An 18,712-nucleotide genomic window follows, 5' to 3' on the forward strand; every position below is an offset into this window, starting at 1 on the left:
TATATTTATTCAAAGTCATTATATTTAGTACAAAAATATGCCGATAGAGTGCAGTTCATGTTTCCTTGTACATCATTTGCAAGTCTCATTTAGTAGTATTGCATCATCAATATGTGTTTTACTGTGGCACACATGGTAGACTATTAGCAATAAAAGTTCCAATTTTTGAGTTTTTATGGTGATATGAAGTTAAGAATATAAAAATTTGCATAAGATATAAAAGTAAGTTAAAATTAATATATGCGAAATGTGACATCTTTTGTTACATAAAAAGATTTTAAAGTATTCTAAATCTTTAAAATTTATTATGTGTTCTAAAAACATTGGCTTATATGACGCATTGTTTAATTTGTATATATACATATGTATGTATATATACATAATATATTATGTACAATTCGTTAAGTTACTACATAAATATTCAAGAAAAAGTACTTGAATGATAAATAATATAATAATATTTTATTTATAATATGTTATATGACAATTGGAAAAAATTAAAATTATACTAAATATGTTTTTAAATTAACAAAAGATTAAAATACAATTAGAACTTTGGATAATATTAGAAATTTTTAATAAATTTTATATAATCGTAAAATAAAAATTTTTTTAAAAATATTATTTAATTTCTAAAAATAGAGAAAAAAGGATTCTAAATTAATGTAATAATCTTTTAAATTGTCGAATTTGTTTATTTGCTTCATGGATTAGATAAAATATATTAAAATATTTTATTTTTATTACTTAAAATTAACAAAGTGATTTTAATTTTAACATATTTTTATTAATTTATTTTAATTTATTAAACAAAAATATAAATAAAAGAATTATAGATTTTTTTAGAATTAGTATGATAATATTTCATTTTATTTCATATTTAAATATTTCATTTTTATTAACATAATTCTAACATTGAATATATTTTTTTAAAATAATTACAGATGGCGCCGAAAAATAAAGAAAATACATCTGGAAATAAAAAGAAAAGACAAATTTCTGAAGAAGAAGATGATGAAGATTATCGAAGACGTAGAGATAGAAATAATCAAGTAATTTATTACACAATTAATTATTTCATTAACAATATATCATAAATATTTATTCCATACTATAATATTTTTACAGGCTGTGAAACGTTCTAGAGTTAAAAGCAAATTACGTACTCAACAAACATTGGAACGTGTAAATCAATTAAAAACAGAGAATGAATTACTTGAAGAAAAAATTAAAATGCTTACAAAAGAATTAGGATTTTTGAAAGATCTTTTTCTTGCACATGCAGGTGTGTATATAATCATTTGTTTATAATATTTTTTCTTATATTTTTTAATATTTTAACTTACTTATAATTTTGTTATATTTTAGGTTCAAGTCAACATTCTGTAAATTTTCAAGATATAGACTTGAATGCTCTTTTAGCTGAAGATACAAAATCTATAGAACAAATGAAAGAAGTATCTAAACCATAGATCATAATAAATTCCACGTGAAATAAGTAACGTGGTATTGATCAGATCTAAGATGAAGATGTACTTTGGTTCGTCTATTTTTAAAAAAGGTCAGACATCTTGGAAAGATGTTTGCTTAAAAATGCAATTTCTAATGAATTTAAGATGCATGATATTAGTGTATTTCATTGCATGTGAAATTCATTATTATTGAAATCTCAAGTACTGATCAAAAAAAGGTACAAAATTTAAACATTAAAAGATTAACATTGCATGTAGAGATTGTTTTCAATGAAGAAAATGACAATATTATATATAGGGAAACGTAAAATATTTACAAAAGAGAATACATTACAAAGCATATATATGCATATAACACAATATTTTTACATATATGTATTATACATATATAAACATACATACACACAATGAAAAAAAATTTAATAATTGACGGAGAAAAGATTTTATCAAATTTACGTATACGTAAATTATGTATACGTAAGATTTTATTTTTACAATAATATAAATAAAATATTGTAAATTATAATTACTTATAATAATATTACTTTAATCATTCTATGATTAAATTGTCAATATTTACCGTCAAATATTTTATGGAAATGAAATATTTCAAAGAAAGTTTTATAAATTATAATTAATTGACATTTTAAAATAAAAAAATAATTATATTGTAAATAATATTTATTGTTTATGAATTGTCAACAGATTATTTTTTGATTAAATAAAATAAAATACTTTCAAATTGTATTAATATTTACTCAATAAATAAATTTAAAATTTTTGAAAAAAGATTGGGATATTTTTTATGATAATGCATAATATATATTTCCCCTAGAAAAAAACTTGTCAACATTCAGTTACTAGATTTAATATTGACTTCTGTGAGTTGAATTATTTTTCTGAAAATTGCTCAAATTTTAATGTTCAGAATAAATAACAGTTCAGTTTAAAAATTGAATATGGGGAAAACAACGAAAGTGATTGTTTGTGGAATGAAAGGTGTAGGAAAAACAGCATTGTTAGAACAGCTTATATACGGAAATGTCAATGTCAAAACGGTAAGAATCTAGGTTATGTCTGAAGTCAAACGTGAAACTACATATTTCTATATTATTATTAATTTTCAAAATTCGCGTTTTAATTATCAATAAAATTATTAAAAATTATTATATGAAAATTGTATTTTACAATTTAATAGGAAATTCATCCTACGATCGAAGATATTTATGTTGCAAATATAGAAACGGATCGTGGTTCGAAGGAAAAAGTACGATTTTATGATACAGCTGGATTGGAATCTCTTCAGAATAATTCAAATAATCAGCAATTACCGCGTCATTATCTTGGTTTTGCCGATGGATACATTTTGGTTTATGATACTGCGAAACCTGAATCGTTAGATGTGCTTTTCCCTTTGAAGAAAGATATCGATAGAAATAAAGATAAAAAAGAAATAACCGTAATTGTTGTTGGAAATCGAACAAAAGCTGAAGAAGAATCTCATAGTTTAGAGAATACAGCAAGTAAAGCTGCAAATTGGTGTACTAGAGAGAAATTGAAACATTATGAAGTAAATGTTATGGATAGGGCCAGTTTGTTTGAAGCATTTGTTAATTTATCTTCTAGATTAAATCCTCCTACAAATAAGAGCACATTTCCACAGTTAAGTATGGGTAGAAAAAATATCAAAGTTGAAGGACCTTAAATATGTTTATTTATCTATTAATCATAATTAATCATATTTAATTATCTATATTATATCAATGTTATATTTTTAATCATTGATATTAATTGATTTGATATGCTCAAATTATTTTTATATAAAATAAGTATACATTCATGTACTTAAAGCATTAATTTGTTCAGGTTTGTAGCATATAAAAACGTTTATAAAAATTTTTTTTAATTATTGTTTGATCTTATGTATAATATATTCTACATTTTATTTCTTGTTTGTACTTAAAATGTATATTATCGAACGATCGTATTATGATCGAAAGATCGATCGTAGATTGACTTTAATTATTTATTTTGTTTTGTACTTATTTGTTATAAAAAGTTTTTATTTTTAATTTATAAATTATTTTTCATTGATCGATTTACCATTCAATCGGTTTTGTCAATTTTCGCAAACAAATAGTCGTTCCAAATATATAATCCCATAGTTTACAGCTGATACCAAAACCTAAAAAACATAATTTTACAGTAAATTTGTTTAATATTTCGAAAACAAAAATAATCTTACCTAATTCATGATGTGAAAAATGATGATAATTATGAATTCTTTTCAATAAATAAAAATATGTTCCAGCTTTTGGCGCACCGTGATGTAGATAATAATGTATTAAATCATAACTCATATAGCCTATAAAATAATTTTTTTTGTAAATTTCGTATATTATCAATATTTATAAGAAAATTCATCGAATTTAATAAATATTTCGACGACGATACCTGTTGCTGTACCAGCGATAATAAAATAAAAAGTTGTTTGAGGAAATATTATTTTATAAATATGAAATAATAATATTGCTATTAACAAAGCTGGCACAGGTGGAAATACTAATCTTCTATTATCGAATGGTGTCTATGAAATAAAAAGTGAAATTATTACACGATTTAAATATATCAAATTTTTTTTTCTTTTTTTTTTTTTTTTGCAATTAAATAAATTAGCAATTTCTAATAAATTTTTACCTTATGATGAATTCCATGGAGTAAAAAATGCAAAGTAATAAGTAATTTTGAAGAATTAGGTGGTTTAAAGTGAAAAATTTTACGATGAACCACGTATTCTAATAGAGTCCATATCAATATACCAAATATATAAGAAGTTAAAATTTCAATCGAGGTACTTTCTGAAAGTTTTAAATAAGTTCAATAAAATATATCGATAAATAGGTATTAAAAAATAATAATATTGTATAATAGATTGTTATAATTGCAATTATAATATTATAATCGATAATAGAAATATTTACAACGGATATTTAATAATTAATAATTTCTGTTTGTAGATCGACAATGAAATATTTGAATATTTTTTTCCATAATAATATTGCATCAATAATAAAATAAAAAAAGAAATAAAAATTACCAGTAAAATGATTATCAGTATCGTTGAAATTAATTTGCATCCATCCTGAATAAAAGAAATAGATGCTTACCGGTATCCATACAAGCGGAATTACGTACCAAGGAGTAATCGTTAAAGTCTCTAATAAGTTTGACTCGAAAAGTCTAATTTTTCGATTCACCGGTAAATTGACCCATTCCCAATAATTTTCACCTAACGAACTTACTTGTCCAAGTATAGATATATTCCAATCGATCAGATTCTACAAACGTAATCATCAATGTTATAAAATCTCGATGAATCATCATGTCATTCGTTCACGGAATATTAATTTTTAAATCATAAAATACATAAAATAATTTAAAAGCAATAACAACTATCCCAACAAATAATCTCTTATTACTATACTCACTTCGTATTTCTGATACTTTTCTTCATTTTCCACCGTAAAATCTTCCAACAGGTGAAACGCTGCTTGCGAATGAGGATTTTCTTTGAACGCTTTATCTAAGCTTTGATTTTTGAAATAAGTTAATACTTTTTTTCCTCCAGGATGATAATGAAGAAAATCCTGTATATCGTAAGAATGATTTTGATAGGTAACTATAAAATTATTGTTATGTTTATTGTCGATCGGTTGTACGGTACGTTTACATAAGTCGTAACCAGAATTCGCGACCTTCGCCATTGGGCAGATCGAGCCGGTTATTTGTATTCGCACAGATAATTTGTCGTTTGTTTAATAAAAAGATTACGCGATTTAAGATATTGTTAATAGAACGGATGAGCGAGCAATGAGTGTGGCATCTACTCTTAATGACTGACTATTTTATCGTTCACACTTCAAACTTTATAAAATTACGCGAATACAGTTATCGTAGAGTATATTATCTTTTGATGTGTTTCCTACCTTGATAAGTTCCTGTCTATAGAATGACGTCATCGTTTAACATTTTGTTGTACTTCACGCTCTCGGTTTCTTTTTTATTGTCTTTGCTTTTGTATTATTTGAAATTGCCAGCAATTATCATTATTTCAATACAATTAAATCAATGGGCGTTATTTAACTGACAATATCCATATTTCTGTTTGATTATTATCTGTGCAATTATATTCTGTTTTTTTTCTTCAATAGCTAAATTTATCGTACACGATATAGTGGTGACATTGAAAAATATTGATAAAGGAGAATCGAACGTACGAAGGAAGGAAATCAATAAATGCTCCTCTATACCGTATAGAGTCTAGTATACTCGGCAATAAATAAGCTTTTATTTAAACGTTCTGGATATTTGTGTATACAATATACCCTATACACGATCTATTATTTAAATGTCTACGAACGCAGCAGCGATCATGCTCCGGTGTGTTTATCTGGAAAAAACAGAAGAACGGAAAGAAAGGAGAAGTGGAACGGGGTAATACCCTTGCATGGGGTAAAAATCCGAGCATTCGCGCTGCAAAAAATATAGCATTTCGAGCATCGCGATGGCGGCGCAACGCGATGAACAGTGTATCGGTATTCTCTTTTCTTTTCATTTTCTTAGCGTTACTATCGATGTTCTCGAGCCAGGTACTGACCTTGTCAAGCGAATTTATTCGTTTGCTCGACGGGACGATGGCCGCTCTTATTTTTTGCGGAATATATTTGTTCATCATCATTATCGACCACGCTTAATAATAAATTTTTAAACTGAGAGTAAACGAGAAACTCGATACGGATATGCGAAATGACGCGAATCTTATACTTTTTCTCCGCCTCTCGTTGTTCAATTTGCCTAAAGAACGATCGCGTGACCGATATCGATTTTTCGATTCAATTTTCAGAAACTGACTAACTAAAAGGTTTGAAGGTTCGAATCATCGCGAAAAAATTTCCTTTTGTCGGTTCTTCCTTTTTTCCTCTCTCTCTCTCTCTCTCTCTCGCTCGCTCGCTCGCTCGCTCTCGCTCTCTTTCTCTCTTATTAAGTACGATCTTAAAAAATTCTTCGACCCGGTCTCGACATTCCTGCCTCGGACATCTGACGGAATTTCGCGGTTCTACATTCTCTGTTTTTAAATAATCGAATTTACTAGCGATTCGGAAGTTTTATCATACGAAACTCAAACGAAGAGATACCGCCTATACACTATTTCCTACTCGTACGGTTTCTATTTAGGCGAGTAGGCATATAATTTCTAGTTACGTTTTGACATTTGCAAATCTTTTCTTCTTTTGACTTTTAACCTTCTCTCTTCTCTCTCTCTCTCTCTCCCTCTCTCTCTTCTCTCACCCCTGAGGTTTGGAAGCAATAGGAACGTAGGCACCGTCAAGAAATCGATCGAAATTTTCAAAGACGAACGATCGATCGTACGTGTCATTGAGAATAATACGCACGCCTCGAGCGTTTATCTTTTCCTCTTGTAAAAATCGGACGAGCCTCCGTCAGAACATTCGACTTGTTTCGTTTGTTTTAACCGCCTTTCGTCTCGTCGTGTTGAAAATAGTAAAACTAGATATCGAAAACGAGACAAAACGTTTTTTTGTATCGAATTCGAACGTAGAAGCGGGCACCACTCTCCCTATATAAATTACGCGAGGGAAGGTGACTAATTATTTACGCGATTCCATCTCTCTGCGAAGGAGATCTAATTTGTAACAATTGCTGGTGGTTAAAGAGGGTGTTCGCGCATAATTCTGTTTTTTTTTTCTTTTTTCTTTTTTTCCTTTCGTTACTCGCTATGCGATGCCGATTACCGAATCAAACGATTAAATAAAAAATAGCCGAATAAATAAAACCGATCGTCGCACGATAACGTTCAGTCAGTTAAAAATTAATTTAGATCTCGATAAAATCGATCGAACGATCGAAGTGAAGCAAGCGGAGGCGCGACGAAGCGATTAGAATCGACCGAGTATTTTTCTAACTTTTCTCCGCTTTTTCTCCCTCTTTTTTTTTTATTTGCTTCGTACACGCTAATCTCGTGTAATCACTTTCGTGTACACGGATTCGACGGAAGTTATTTAGTATTGCTCTCGAAAAGCACCAATTCTCTCTCTCTCTCTCTCTCTCTCTCTCTCTCTTTCTCTCTCTCTCTCTTTCATTCGTCGATTCGTACCTGCAATTATTTCGTATCGTCTTACGCGTTTCCTGAGAATCGAAATTCGAAAGGGGGGTGAGAATGTTCGATCAACCCTCTTTCCATGTTCTGTCGTCACGTAAACGATACGACAAGAGTCGACGAATCTGACATCTTTTAAAAGTCCATCACTTCCATTTTGAACGGTTTACCCTGAAGTTTGTTAGGGACGATCTTCGTTATCGGCGGGGCACTGTTGTTGTCGTCATCGCTGTTCACGTCTTCGTCCTCCTCGGGAAAATCTTCGAGGCGATCGTGGTACTCGTCCAACTGAAAATCGATCGTCATTTTTCCGTTAACTATATATATATACAGCCGTCGAGCCGTGAACGAAATCGTGAAGGAACAATCAGAGCTAAGGCTATGCGTGATCATTTGTGATAGACCAAATCAGCACGTGTTTCTTTATCGGTGAAATATGCGGTGCTCGTGAGATATCAAGCGAGAAAGCTTTTTTGCTTTTTTTTGGTGAACTCGAGTGTCCAGATTCCTCTTTTTCTCCCTTGTTTTTTCTTTTTTTCCTCGCGGATAACATGCCAATTTGGAAAATTGTTTAAAAATTGGTAAAAGTTTTCGCTAAGAGCACGGAGAAGGTTGGCAACCCTTCCCTTCGTTTCCCTCCTCGAACATGGATAATCGAAGATTCGCGATTGTGCAAAGCGCGTAGGATAATATCAAGCTAAGAGCATTCCATAAACGATATAATATACTACGGACTCACGTGTAAGGTAGCTATGGAAGAAGCGATTAATCGACGTTACCGCACACAGAACGGACGCTTTCCTATAACTGCAGGTACGTCCAACGTAAATCTTAAATGCTCTCGTTCTTAAGGCTTAATCGACGCACTTTGAGTAAACGTAATTCTTCTTCCCGACTCCCACCTGAGACTCGCTCTAATCACAATCGCAATCGTGACATGTCTTTCTTTCTCTTTCTCTCTCTCTCTCTCTCTCGGTGCGCCAATTAAGTTGTCCTTCTATTACGATGACTACGTCTCTACGTTGTCTAAACAAGCATATATGAACGTGCCTCGCGTGTTTTATCCTTATAAATTGGCTTAAAATTGATGATGAGAAATACGATACGATGAATGAGACAAATCCTATGTAGATTTGCGAAGGTAAGATGATTTTTCTGATCTTCGAGGTGATTTTGTTCGAGCGTAATATAACGTACACGTTAGATTTGAAGTTTCAATTTCTATTAAGTTACAGAAACGTAAATAAAAGAAGCACATTGATGCAAATGCGCGTGTACAAGTTGAGTGGATGGATGGAACGATGGCGAAGAAGAAAGAGGATCGAAAGTCGTGAGTGAAGGTTTTCTTTTTTTCTTTTTCTTTTTGTCTACTCACATCGACATCTCCCATCATTTCTTTGGTAGAAACGGTGGTATCGATACGTCGTATGCTGCCCTGGTGAATGTCAACGTCCAACTTGACGCATTGGAACCGCCTCAAAAGGAATACAATCGGTATTGGCGCGATGCCCGCAAAAATGATGACGACCGCTATAGCCAACACCCAGCCGGGATACGCGGTGGGTACAGCTATGCCCTGAAAACAAAGGAAGGGGAAAAAAAAAAGAAAGGAAGAAATGTCGAGGTCGTGACGTAGGTATTTTGGCAACGAGATATATGGGTCACGAGATAATATTTTCCGCTACTCACCCGTGACGCATCCCACGCGGAATATTGAGGCTTTTTCACAACCATGGAGATTATACTGGAGACAAGGATGCAGACCATGATTATGGGAGCGAGAAATCGCCAAGTGAATTGCCAATACGCCCCTGGTCTGTACCCCGTCATCTCCTCTATATCTTTCGTGAATCTGAGAAAGAAAAGGATTTGGTTTCAATTCGTTTCGTTTATTTGAACGAAAGTGAGATAGTATTTCGATCGTACTTTTCGTGGCCGTAAACAAAGATGACGGAAATCATTTCCATGAGCGCGACCATCACGAGACCGATGGTACCCGCGAAACTGTCGAACATCTTCAGCCAATATTCTCCGGCTCCGGTACAGAATATTAAACCAACAAAGAAGCACACCGTGCAAACTACCCCTAAGAAAAAAAAGGATCGTTTAACATCATTGAAAATGTTTTAAATCCCTCCCCTATTTTGTAGCTTTCCATAGCGAAAAAAAGTATCCCCGATGGATCTCCCTACCTGTCATGTATTGCTTTTTTATTCTCTTGAACAGATCTATGTCGAAGATGACGCACAGCATGCCCTCTAGTATACCGATTTGGGAACCGAGACCGAGAGCTAGAAGCATCAGAAAGAAAATACAGGACCAGAAAGGAGCGCCTGGTAGCTCGACTATCGCCTGTGTGAACACTATGAAAGCTAATCCCGTTCCTTCGGCAGCCTGAAACCGATTTTCTTGTTTAAAAATAATTATACAAAAGAAAATTAGAAATAAGATATTTATCGTATAATTACGTTGTCCAATTGTTCGCTCAGGCTACACGTTTCAAGGGTGAAATTCATTTTTGTTACATTGAGATTATTTACAATATCCTTGTATTTCTCCATGGTGGTGTTCTGATAGGCAAATCCGTGTTGAACGAGTAAGTCTTTATTACTGGAACAAAAAGGAAATCAAAGTTGGAACGATGACTTTTGGATATTATTTTTTTTTTTTTATACCCATTAATCTGATTTGAAAAACAATTTACCCTGCGAGGCACTTATCGACATTTGTCATCGCCTTAAAGCCTAGAATGGCGAATATCACGACACTCGCGTAAATTGCGGTGAAGGCGTTGCAACAGCTAACCAGAATCACGTCCCGGACGCAATGGTTGTCTGGAGTGTTGTAAGATCCGAACGCGATCAGGGAGCCGAACGCTAATCCGAAACTATAAAAAACTTGTGTCGCCGCGTCGAGCCAGACCGTCGGCTCTAACAGCTTCTCGATCTGTCGATAAGAAAGGGAACATTTTTTTTTTTTACAGTAAGGCGCAAAAAATCTCGTGGGAAAAGTGAATTTACCTTTGGCGTGTACATGTGGGCCAATCCAGCGCTGGCACCTTTTAACGTTATTCCACGAATAAAAAAGATAGTAAGCACCAAATACGGGAACATGGATGTAAAATATACCACCTTTAAATCAAGCAGAAACAAAAGAATGCGTTGGTATACGATATCAATATTATTCAACTTTGGCAATTTTTCGGCTCGAACGAGAGAGCAGAGAGAAGATCCCTCTCCTCTCCCGTAGGAAAAAGAACAAAACGGACGAGAAAGATTTGTTTTTCATTCTTCTTACCTTCCCCGATGATTGTATTCCTTTCATCACGATAAAAAAGACGACGATCCAACTCAACAGTAGACAAAGGACAATCCACCATTTCAGACCGCTCGATCCTTCCTCGATCGAGGGTGCCGCGTCCAGAGTGGTTCTGTACCAAAAATAGGCAGTTTCCGAACTCTTCACGCATTCCTCCACCGGCTTCCCATCAACCTCCGGACATTTCGCCCATGGTAACGGTTCCTAACGATTCAATCGTATCGTATGATCGTCCAATGTCAAATTCGTTTATATCGCGTTACAAGCGGAAAATACGATGCAAGCGTCTAATGATATATTCGCATTAAAAAAAAAAAAAAAAAAAAGAGAGAAAAAAATCACATGCGCGACTCCATTCCCTCTACTAGCTTTCCAAACGAAGCGGGATGAAAATTAAAATCGACAAGTACTTACGCCAGCTTTAATCGTGACGGCCTAATGTTTCGAGCGCGGCGTGAAACATAAATCACATTCGTTAGTCGAACGATCTATGAAACTACTTCTACTCCCGCCAGTTATACCAGTTGCCGTTCGTATTCCGCCGATCAATCAACCTCGTTTTCGATCGACGTCGGAACGACAACGTGTATCTCTCTATCGCTCTACGCGTTCGTTACGTATCGATCGAATCGATCGGTGGCCAGAGGGACCGAAAGGAACTCACCTCCAGTGAATTGAAAAGATAATAGAAGCACCAGGTAATGATGACGTTGTAATAAAGTGCTACGAAGAAGGTGACGATGCACGATGCTATCCCTATACCGCCTAGCCATGGATGTATCGTGTTCCATACGCCAAGGGCGCCCTGTCGCATACGTTGACCGAGACCCAGCTCGATTAAAAAGAGGGGTACACCCTCTAGGATTAGCATCACGAAAAAGGGGATGAGAAAGGCACCTGAAAACCGTTTTTGCCACATAACACATTTTTATCCCTGCCCATTTCATTCTCTTCCTTCCTTCCTTTCTTTCTTTCTTTCTTTTTTCTTTCTTTATCTTTTCGCTTTCTAACAAACGGGATCCGTGTTTCCTCCCTATTATTCCTTCTCCACTACTGTAAAATAATATCGCTCGTTAGCCCCCTTCCCCGTCCCCTCTCTTGTTCCCTCTCACCCCTTATTACGAAATGAATGCCTGTAACCGGTCTCTTTTAATCTTTTCCCATTTGGAAACGGCGTGTCCCCGCTCACAGAATATTCTCCGTTCCCCTTTTTTTTTCACGGTAGTCTAGTTTGAGACGGCCGCAGCCGGAGTGTCTGGTTCGGTATTGATCGAGTGACGCGTACATACGTAGTACGGTACATACCTAGATTATTGCCTTGCACCTTCGATTTCGTTTCGAACATTCCTTTCTTCTCGTTCCTTTCCTTTCTTTTTTTCTTTTCTCCCTCCCTCCCCCTTCTTTTTCCCTGCTCTTCTCTCTCTTTTCGCCCTTTCATTTCTCAACAAGGAAAGTATCTCGCCAGTCTCGCGTGGACGCGTGAAAAATTATTGATCAATCGGGTATCATGTTCGGTCGCGATATCGAAGCGATTACTCACGTTCTTCTGGTTTCGAGTACTAGGCACCGCTCCGAGACGATAAATCGGCCGGTTGAAATTCTTGTTTCTGCTTACGCCGTGTTCATTTCATCAAACGTCACGTTGAAAATTCGTAATTGACGAGTATACGAGTGTATTCCTAAACGCTATCTTTCGCCTCTTTATTCGTTACTTATATCTCGAAAATAATTTTAAATTCCGTGCGTTCTTTATATTCGAGAGTTATATTATACATGTGCAATTTATCTCCCTCCCTCCCCCCCTCTCCGGACGTGACGTTTCGAAAAATTTCCTCGACCTTCGAGCACGCTCGCCTTCCGACATTTCTAACCGAGAAGGGCAGAATATAAACAGATTGATAAAACCCGGATTGCGGATACGAAATTGTTACGTATCCGGCGGTTAAAAAATCGATCGACGCGCGTCGGACCGTCGGCGTCGGGCCGAGAACAGCCGGCCTCGACATCGGTCGCCGCGAAAAGGAAATTTCCATTGAGAATCGCGGCTAGGTCCTTGCTCGTTTTCGCCCTCCCTCTCCCCCCTCCCTCCCAGTATATACAAATCGTTAAAAGAAACGCGACCCAAGCGGCCAAGAAAACTCGACCTCTTCTGCGCATAGAGGTATATATCCATACAGAGGTATATTTCTTTGCTTTGTGTGTGGCGCTTACGTGTGTGCGTGCGCGTGTGTGTGTGTGTTGGCACGATGGAAATTTCCACCCGGTACGAAATTCGCCCGTTTCCAATGTTCGTGTAAACTACCGTCTCCTACGTAGGTGACGTAACCGCCTACCGGCGTGATTTTCACTCGTGGCTCACCCTCGTTCGCGCATCCACCCACGCGTCTATCTCTGTCTCCAGCGATACAAACGCGTATTTCCGTTTCGTTTGCATCGGAATGTAATCGAGTTACCACGTCTGGCGGGGTGTATAGGTCGTGGATAGAGAAAGATCATGGATAGGAGGGAGGGGAGGGGGGTTTTTTCAAGGGCGCGTTTTATAGGATTTTATTCGGATTTCCCTCTGTAGAGTGAGTAATATCTGGGGGAGGAGGAAGGAGGAGGAGATTCGGTCCAACACACTCTCGCTCGAGATACATGTGTGATGTATCTCCTTGGTATTTCGAAGGACGGTGAGGAACACTTTGAGGATATATATATGTATATTTTTAAGCGGTTGGGCATACGGAGAGGGGAGGGAGGGAGGGAGAAGGTTGGTCGAACAGTGTGACCGAAAATAGCGTATACGTGGCCATTCGACTCGAGCAGCTTTAGGATCCATCTCTGTTCGTCGTAGGAAAACGTTTTCGCACGAGTTGTTTGAATTCAAAATTTGAGATTCCGTTAAGGTTTTTCGTCTTCGGCCTATCTTTATCTATTTGTTTATTTGTTTTTTTATGTAAGAGAGGTGACAGAGAGGCGAGGCTTAAATTAATAGAGAGACGAGAATATATATATATATGTATACGTACCTCCTCCGTTCTGTTGGCACAGGTAAGGGAATCTCCATATATTCCCAAGTCCCACGCTGTAACCGATAATACTGAGGAAAAATTGCATCTTCCCGCTCCATTCCGCCCTGTTCTCCTCCTTGGTCTCTTGACTGCCAGCAGCATTTTGATTCCCGGTTACCACGATTGTCACGTTCTGCCCTGCCTGACGTTCCTCGTTCAACGGAGCCAGCTCATGCCCATTTCTCGTATTCTCGTTCTTGACTACCATGCTTCACTTCGGACCTCTTTGTTTCCAAAGACGAAAAGACGAGTTCGAACGTTCTTCCCTTTCTCTCTCTCTCTTTTTATTTTTATTTTGTTCTTGGGGAGGGAGGGGGGGGGGGATGGACTCGCAGATCGGATCGAGTTGGTCGATATTTAGAAAAGAATGATGTGATGCGTGATATTTTTTTGGGGGAGGTAGTGGCGGGGGGTGGAGAGAGGGGGAGGGAAGGGAGGGTGGTGGAGAAAACCACCACAACGGCACAATCACCGGCGGCAAGGGGGACGAGAGGAGAACGGCGTGGTAGTAGAATGGCAGCGACGAGAAACTATTACACGAAACGGTGCAACAACGGTTGTGTAACAATAACAACAAGGACGACGACGCGTCAACGACTACGAAGAACGGCGACGGCAGTTCAACAAATAAAGAATCCCAATAAGAGGATCTTATGTTTCTTTTTTTCTTTTTCTCTCTATATTACAAGAATATTTCTTTTAATCATATATCTCTTCTTCGTTAAATAATTATCTCTCAGAAGTTATAATTACGTTCACCGAGTAGGAAAAATCGCTCAGGATAACGCGGAAGGCATGCCTGGTACGAAGAACGCGCCACCTCGTCGAAACGGCTCCCACGCGGACGCAGACACCTTTCCGCGAACAAAGGGAAGGAGAGAGTACACGCGTAGAGAGGTATTGTTATTCTTCTTCTCCCTATTCGCCTTCTTATCCTTACGCCTTACGTCGTGAAAAATTGTGTTTTTTCTCAGCATCGATCGACGCGGTATCGCGACGTCTCGTTTGAAAAAAACGGTTGAAAAACGCCTCGTGGCTCGTCGCAAAAAACCTCGTGCGATGTTTTTACGAGGCAGAAGAATAATTCGAGCGGGAATTGCAACTCGACGATATATATATATATATATATATATTCGTCTCCGAGAGAAGACTAATTTAATCGATACGTAGATCGTATTATTGTTGTTGTTATTATTATATGTTGTTATAAAATCGTCGTACGTAGGGCGCGATTTGTTTTTGTTTTCGATTTGTTTTCGACGCGAACGAATATTATAATACGGAACGGAAAGAGATGGGAAAAGGACGAACGCGAATTTCGAAATGTACGAAATCAGACGAAAGAAAGGGGGCGAGAAGGGGGTGATCGAAGAAGCGTGATGCGTGCACGTCGATCGCACGTTAAAAAGGTTTCTGTTCGTACAAGCGTGAACATTAGCTTGCGAAAACAAAGCATCGAAATCGTTGGAGAGAAAGACGATGCGTTGACTCGCGGTCCAGCCACGCGAAAAGAGAGATTAATCACACTTTAACAACTCGAAGGAATCGAAGGAAGCTCACGTTTCACGATTATCGCTGTCGTCACGATTATTGTCCTGGAACATGCATCCCCGATTTTCCGTCCTCTCTTTTCTCACTGCGTCACTGCGTTCTTCCTCTCTCGTCGCTTTTCTCCTCTTTCGTCTTCCGTGTGACATAAGCTTGGATCGGTGTAGAGAGAGCAGTTTTCCAACCGTGTAATAAAATATTACAAACAACGATTCGTTAAACGGGCGGCATCGTTCGCGTGCTCGTCATGCTCGTCATGCCTTTGCACTCTCTTCCTTCTTTATGCTCTCCCTTTACGCTCTCCCTTGTCGCACGGTCGTCCCTGCTCTCGTGTCCACTCTCGTGTTACGTCGTGTTCAAGATTTAACACAGCGCGGAGGTCGGAAATGGAAATCTGGATGGACTTCGCTCTTCTTCGTCTCGACGAATCGGAAATCAATCGGAGAATTATTCGAGAATTATTTGGAGGTCCCCTTCGGTTGATCGAACCGGTGGTGCTCGCTCGAACGTGGATAGCAAAGAACGCGTGGACGGTGGAAAGAAGGAATAATTTTCGGAGCCATGTAGCTCGGTTTCGCAACAGCCTCTCACTCCTCGCTCGGATATTTTTTTCCGGGCGGCGATCACAGTCACTCGTCTTTCCTTTTTTTTCCCGGCCCCGAAGTGGTTATTTTCTCCTTCGTCTCCTTCTTCTCTCTTCTCTTCGGTATCCGGTTTCCTCTCTCGGGATGTTGGAAAGCGACCGAAAGATGCCCACGCGCCAATTCCCTCTTTCCCTTTCGCTACTGTTCCCGACTTTCGAACAGAGTGTGGTTGAACGGAGTCTAGCAACGCGCCCCGTGCACACGAACGTCAATAACCAACTGAACCACCGTTGCGCGGCTGTGTGTGCGCGCGCGCTTATGCACGCACGCGAGGGAACCAACGGGACGAGCCAGACCCTGGAGCTTCGACGCTACGACAAACTTGTGCACCGCTTTCAATCCCCGATTGGCCCGTGGTAATTATGTACATATGGCGCATACGCTCTCTTCCGACTCCCAACTGTCCACTCGACGCGCTTCCCTGCCAACTAGATGCCGTTCCACGCGTTTGTATCGGCCGAGATTCCACTGGCCGACTTCCTCGGGGAGGAAAATCGGGAGAGGACACGTAGAAGGGAGAGAGGGAGGGAAGCGACGCGATCTATCTATCCCCCCCCTCCTTCTATCGTGTTATATACGCAGGGATAACGTATCCTCCCGAGTCGAAACGCAAGCTCCTCGACCAAAGCCCCTCTCTTCCCTTCTTTTTCCTTGCCCTTCGTTGTTTCTCGTGCTCGACGCGTATATAACGGTTCAACGTGTAACGTGTCGCGCGGAAGGGAAGAGCGAAGAAATGTGGAGCGAAGGAGCAGGCGCGCGCGCGCCTCGTTGCGCATCGATCTTCGTCGCAGCCAATCCCCCGCCATTTTCGTTTCCCTCGATTGGCCAACGATCTCCACTTTCCTCCTCGTGCAAATAGAATTCGCCTTACATCCTTCCCTACTTTCCCTACTCAACGAACTCTGGCGTTGCCAACTCTGATCGACCGTCTCTCTAGCGGGCTGGCGTATTTGCGCTTTTACTGACCTTCGAACCTATCTATCTACCTCCCTCCGACTACTCTTCTCCTCTCCGATCGTTAGCTAAGGTCAGGTGGTCGTTAACGACAGGTTAAATCGTCGTCCAAGATGAATGGAAACCGAGAATGGGACGCGTTACGTGCACGTCCTCGTCCTCGCGAAACCTCATATCATATCGCAATTTTATCGTCGCTTTGACCCCTTCTCCTCTCTTTGGCACAGTTTCCACCAATTTTACCCGTACCCATTCTCGCCATTGATCCATTCTCGAGAAACTGGCTCGCGATGTTGTCCGATTCGTATCGGACGACTCTACTGAGAAACTGTAGAATCGTGCGGTACGAATCGAATTGATCGCAAGCGACGAATGAGAAATCGTACACGCGTGGAATATCGCGCGTGGCGGGGACTGGGATTGAAAATTTTCATAAGCCAGCGCCAGATACTCGTGTAAAAGACAACTAGGGTGCCCCGTTTATGAGAACTATCATCGACTCAATAACCGTGTCAAGGGCAGATCGTGTCGAACCGCGGCGAAGAAATCAATTTGTTTAATAAATACCTCTCCCGTGAACGGCGATACGACTGATTTTGCGCGATCGTACGCAATTGTGACACGAATTACCATTCGGTAAGCCTGATTAATTCCCCCCTTTTCTTCTCATCTATTTATAGTGAACCGAGAAACCCGACGAAGCGAGCGCAGACGAATGTCTAAAACGTGATCCTCGTTTAACCCACCTTTCGAGCCAATTTCTTCTCGTTTTCGTTTGTGTTAAACGTTACGATCAAGGTAAACAGACGGCGATTATACGTATTCGCTTCGATTCGACGTAATTGTGCACATTCCCTCCCGGTGAACCGTGTCTCGCGTCACATCCTCCCATTCACCAATTTATTAATAATGAGAGACGTTGTTTACGCCCGGTTAATTTCGAGTCATTTGCGTGTGCATTTAACGCGGCTTTCAAAGGACGAAGAGAACACGAGCGACGAATCCGCCGGTCGTGGCCACGATTTCCTATCTTACGAGCCCACGTCGTGTGTCGTAAAATGAGAAATCGCATTGCGCAATCGTTCAGTTATGGCCGTGTATGAAAATATGCGACTTCCTCGTGGATTAATTCCGCTTACGGCCACGAAATCTGCATGCGATAGGAATTTCTCGTCGATACGGACACGCGATTTTCGTTTCGTCGGGAGATTTTTTTCCTTCTCTTTTTTTTTTCTTTTACGCTTACGCTCGTATTTCTTTATTTCTATTTCTTTTTTATTTTTTTATCCTCACGCGCGTCGCATAGTACTCTTTGTACCTTTCCTCGACTCGTATCGATTCGCCGCGATCTAATATCGCTGGAAATCTCGCTCGAACAATCTAGGTATTTCGCCTATGTCGATAAAAATAGGTTTCGTATGAATAGAATCAGTTTTAACGATCGATTCGCGAACGTTACAAGAGACAGACGCTTCGGCGTCGCTGTTCGAACATTCTTACGTAAACATCAAATAATATTAGCGCAGGGGGGCGGAAGGGAGGGTA

General features: G+C 38.5%; 4 protein-coding genes and 1 long non-coding RNA gene across 9 annotated transcripts; 3 read left to right on the forward strand and 2 right to left on the reverse strand.

The window, feature by feature from the left end:
• The first annotated feature begins 55 nt into the window (after positions 1-55).
• Positions 56-2,261, forward strand: LOC107993944 (CCAAT/enhancer-binding protein gamma). The gene is made up of 4 exons (XM_017050632.3): positions 56-222; positions 945-1,052; positions 1,129-1,285; positions 1,369-2,261. The coding sequence occupies exons 2-4, from the start codon at positions 945-947 to the stop codon at positions 1,470-1,472; spliced, it is 369 nt and encodes a 122-aa protein (XP_016906121.1). The 5' UTR covers positions 56-222; the 3' UTR covers positions 1,473-2,261.
• A 58-nt stretch (positions 2,262-2,319) lies between these two features.
• On the forward strand, positions 2,320-4,331 carry LOC107993935 (NF-kappa-B inhibitor-interacting Ras-like protein). The gene is made up of 2 exons (XM_017050616.3): positions 2,320-2,530; positions 2,671-4,331. Exons 1-2 carry the CDS (start codon positions 2,432-2,434, stop codon positions 3,175-3,177), a joined length of 606 nt encoding a protein of 201 aa, XP_016906105.1. The 5' UTR covers positions 2,320-2,431; the 3' UTR covers positions 3,178-4,331.
• Positions 3,164-5,581, reverse strand: LOC107993934 (fatty acid 2-hydroxylase). 2 transcript variants are annotated; one of them, XM_017050615.3, is made up of 6 exons: positions 4,961-5,581; positions 4,570-4,810; positions 4,170-4,330; positions 3,927-4,059; positions 3,718-3,837; positions 3,164-3,657 (listed from the first exon to the last, which is right to left on the reverse strand). In XM_017050615.3, exons 1-6 carry the CDS (start codon positions 5,234-5,236, stop codon positions 3,572-3,574), a joined length of 1,017 nt encoding a protein of 338 aa, XP_016906104.1. In that variant the 5' UTR covers positions 5,237-5,581; the 3' UTR covers positions 3,164-3,571. The 2 variants fall into 2 exon arrangements, with proteins under 2 accessions (XP_016906104.1, XP_028520673.1); XM_028664872.2 differs by having other exon boundaries at positions 3,164-3,837.
• Positions 5,582-5,798: 217 nt separating this feature from the next.
• On the reverse strand, positions 5,799-18,708 carry LOC107993930 (sodium- and chloride-dependent transporter XTRP3). Of its 4 annotated transcripts, XR_001765229.3 has the most exons (13): positions 13,980-18,708; positions 11,633-11,865; positions 11,383-11,403; positions 10,948-11,172; positions 10,671-10,781; positions 10,355-10,596; positions 10,119-10,260; positions 9,843-10,044; positions 9,577-9,736; positions 9,340-9,502; positions 9,026-9,226; positions 8,390-8,457; positions 7,800-7,938 (listed from the first exon to the last, which is right to left on the reverse strand). XR_001765229.3 is itself a non-coding variant. In XM_017050609.3 (12 exons), the coding sequence occupies exons 1-12, from the start codon at positions 14,227-14,229 to the stop codon at positions 7,786-7,788; spliced, it is 2,103 nt and encodes a 700-aa protein (XP_016906098.1). In that variant the 5' UTR covers positions 14,230-18,708; the 3' UTR covers positions 5,799-7,785. The 4 variants fall into 4 exon arrangements, 3 of the variants coding, with proteins under 3 accessions (XP_016906098.1, XP_016906099.1, XP_061930276.1); XM_017050609.3 differs by lacking the exon at positions 8,390-8,457 and having other exon boundaries at positions 5,799-7,938; XM_062074292.1 differs by lacking the exons at positions 7,800-7,938; positions 8,390-8,457 and adding an exon at positions 8,503-8,676.
• On the forward strand, positions 7,938-10,295 carry LOC107993936 (uncharacterized). The gene is made up of 2 exons (XR_009829585.1): positions 7,938-8,463; positions 8,880-10,295. It is a non-coding gene; the product is annotated as an uncharacterized LOC107993936 (long non-coding RNA).
• Positions 18,709-18,712: the final 4 nt, after the last annotated feature.

The sequence above is a fragment of the Apis cerana genome, linkage group LG4, assembly GCF_029169275.1.
Source record: "Apis cerana isolate GH-2021 linkage group LG4, AcerK_1.0, whole genome shotgun sequence".
Taxonomy (NCBI): domain Eukaryota; kingdom Metazoa; phylum Arthropoda; class Insecta; order Hymenoptera; family Apidae; genus Apis; species Apis cerana.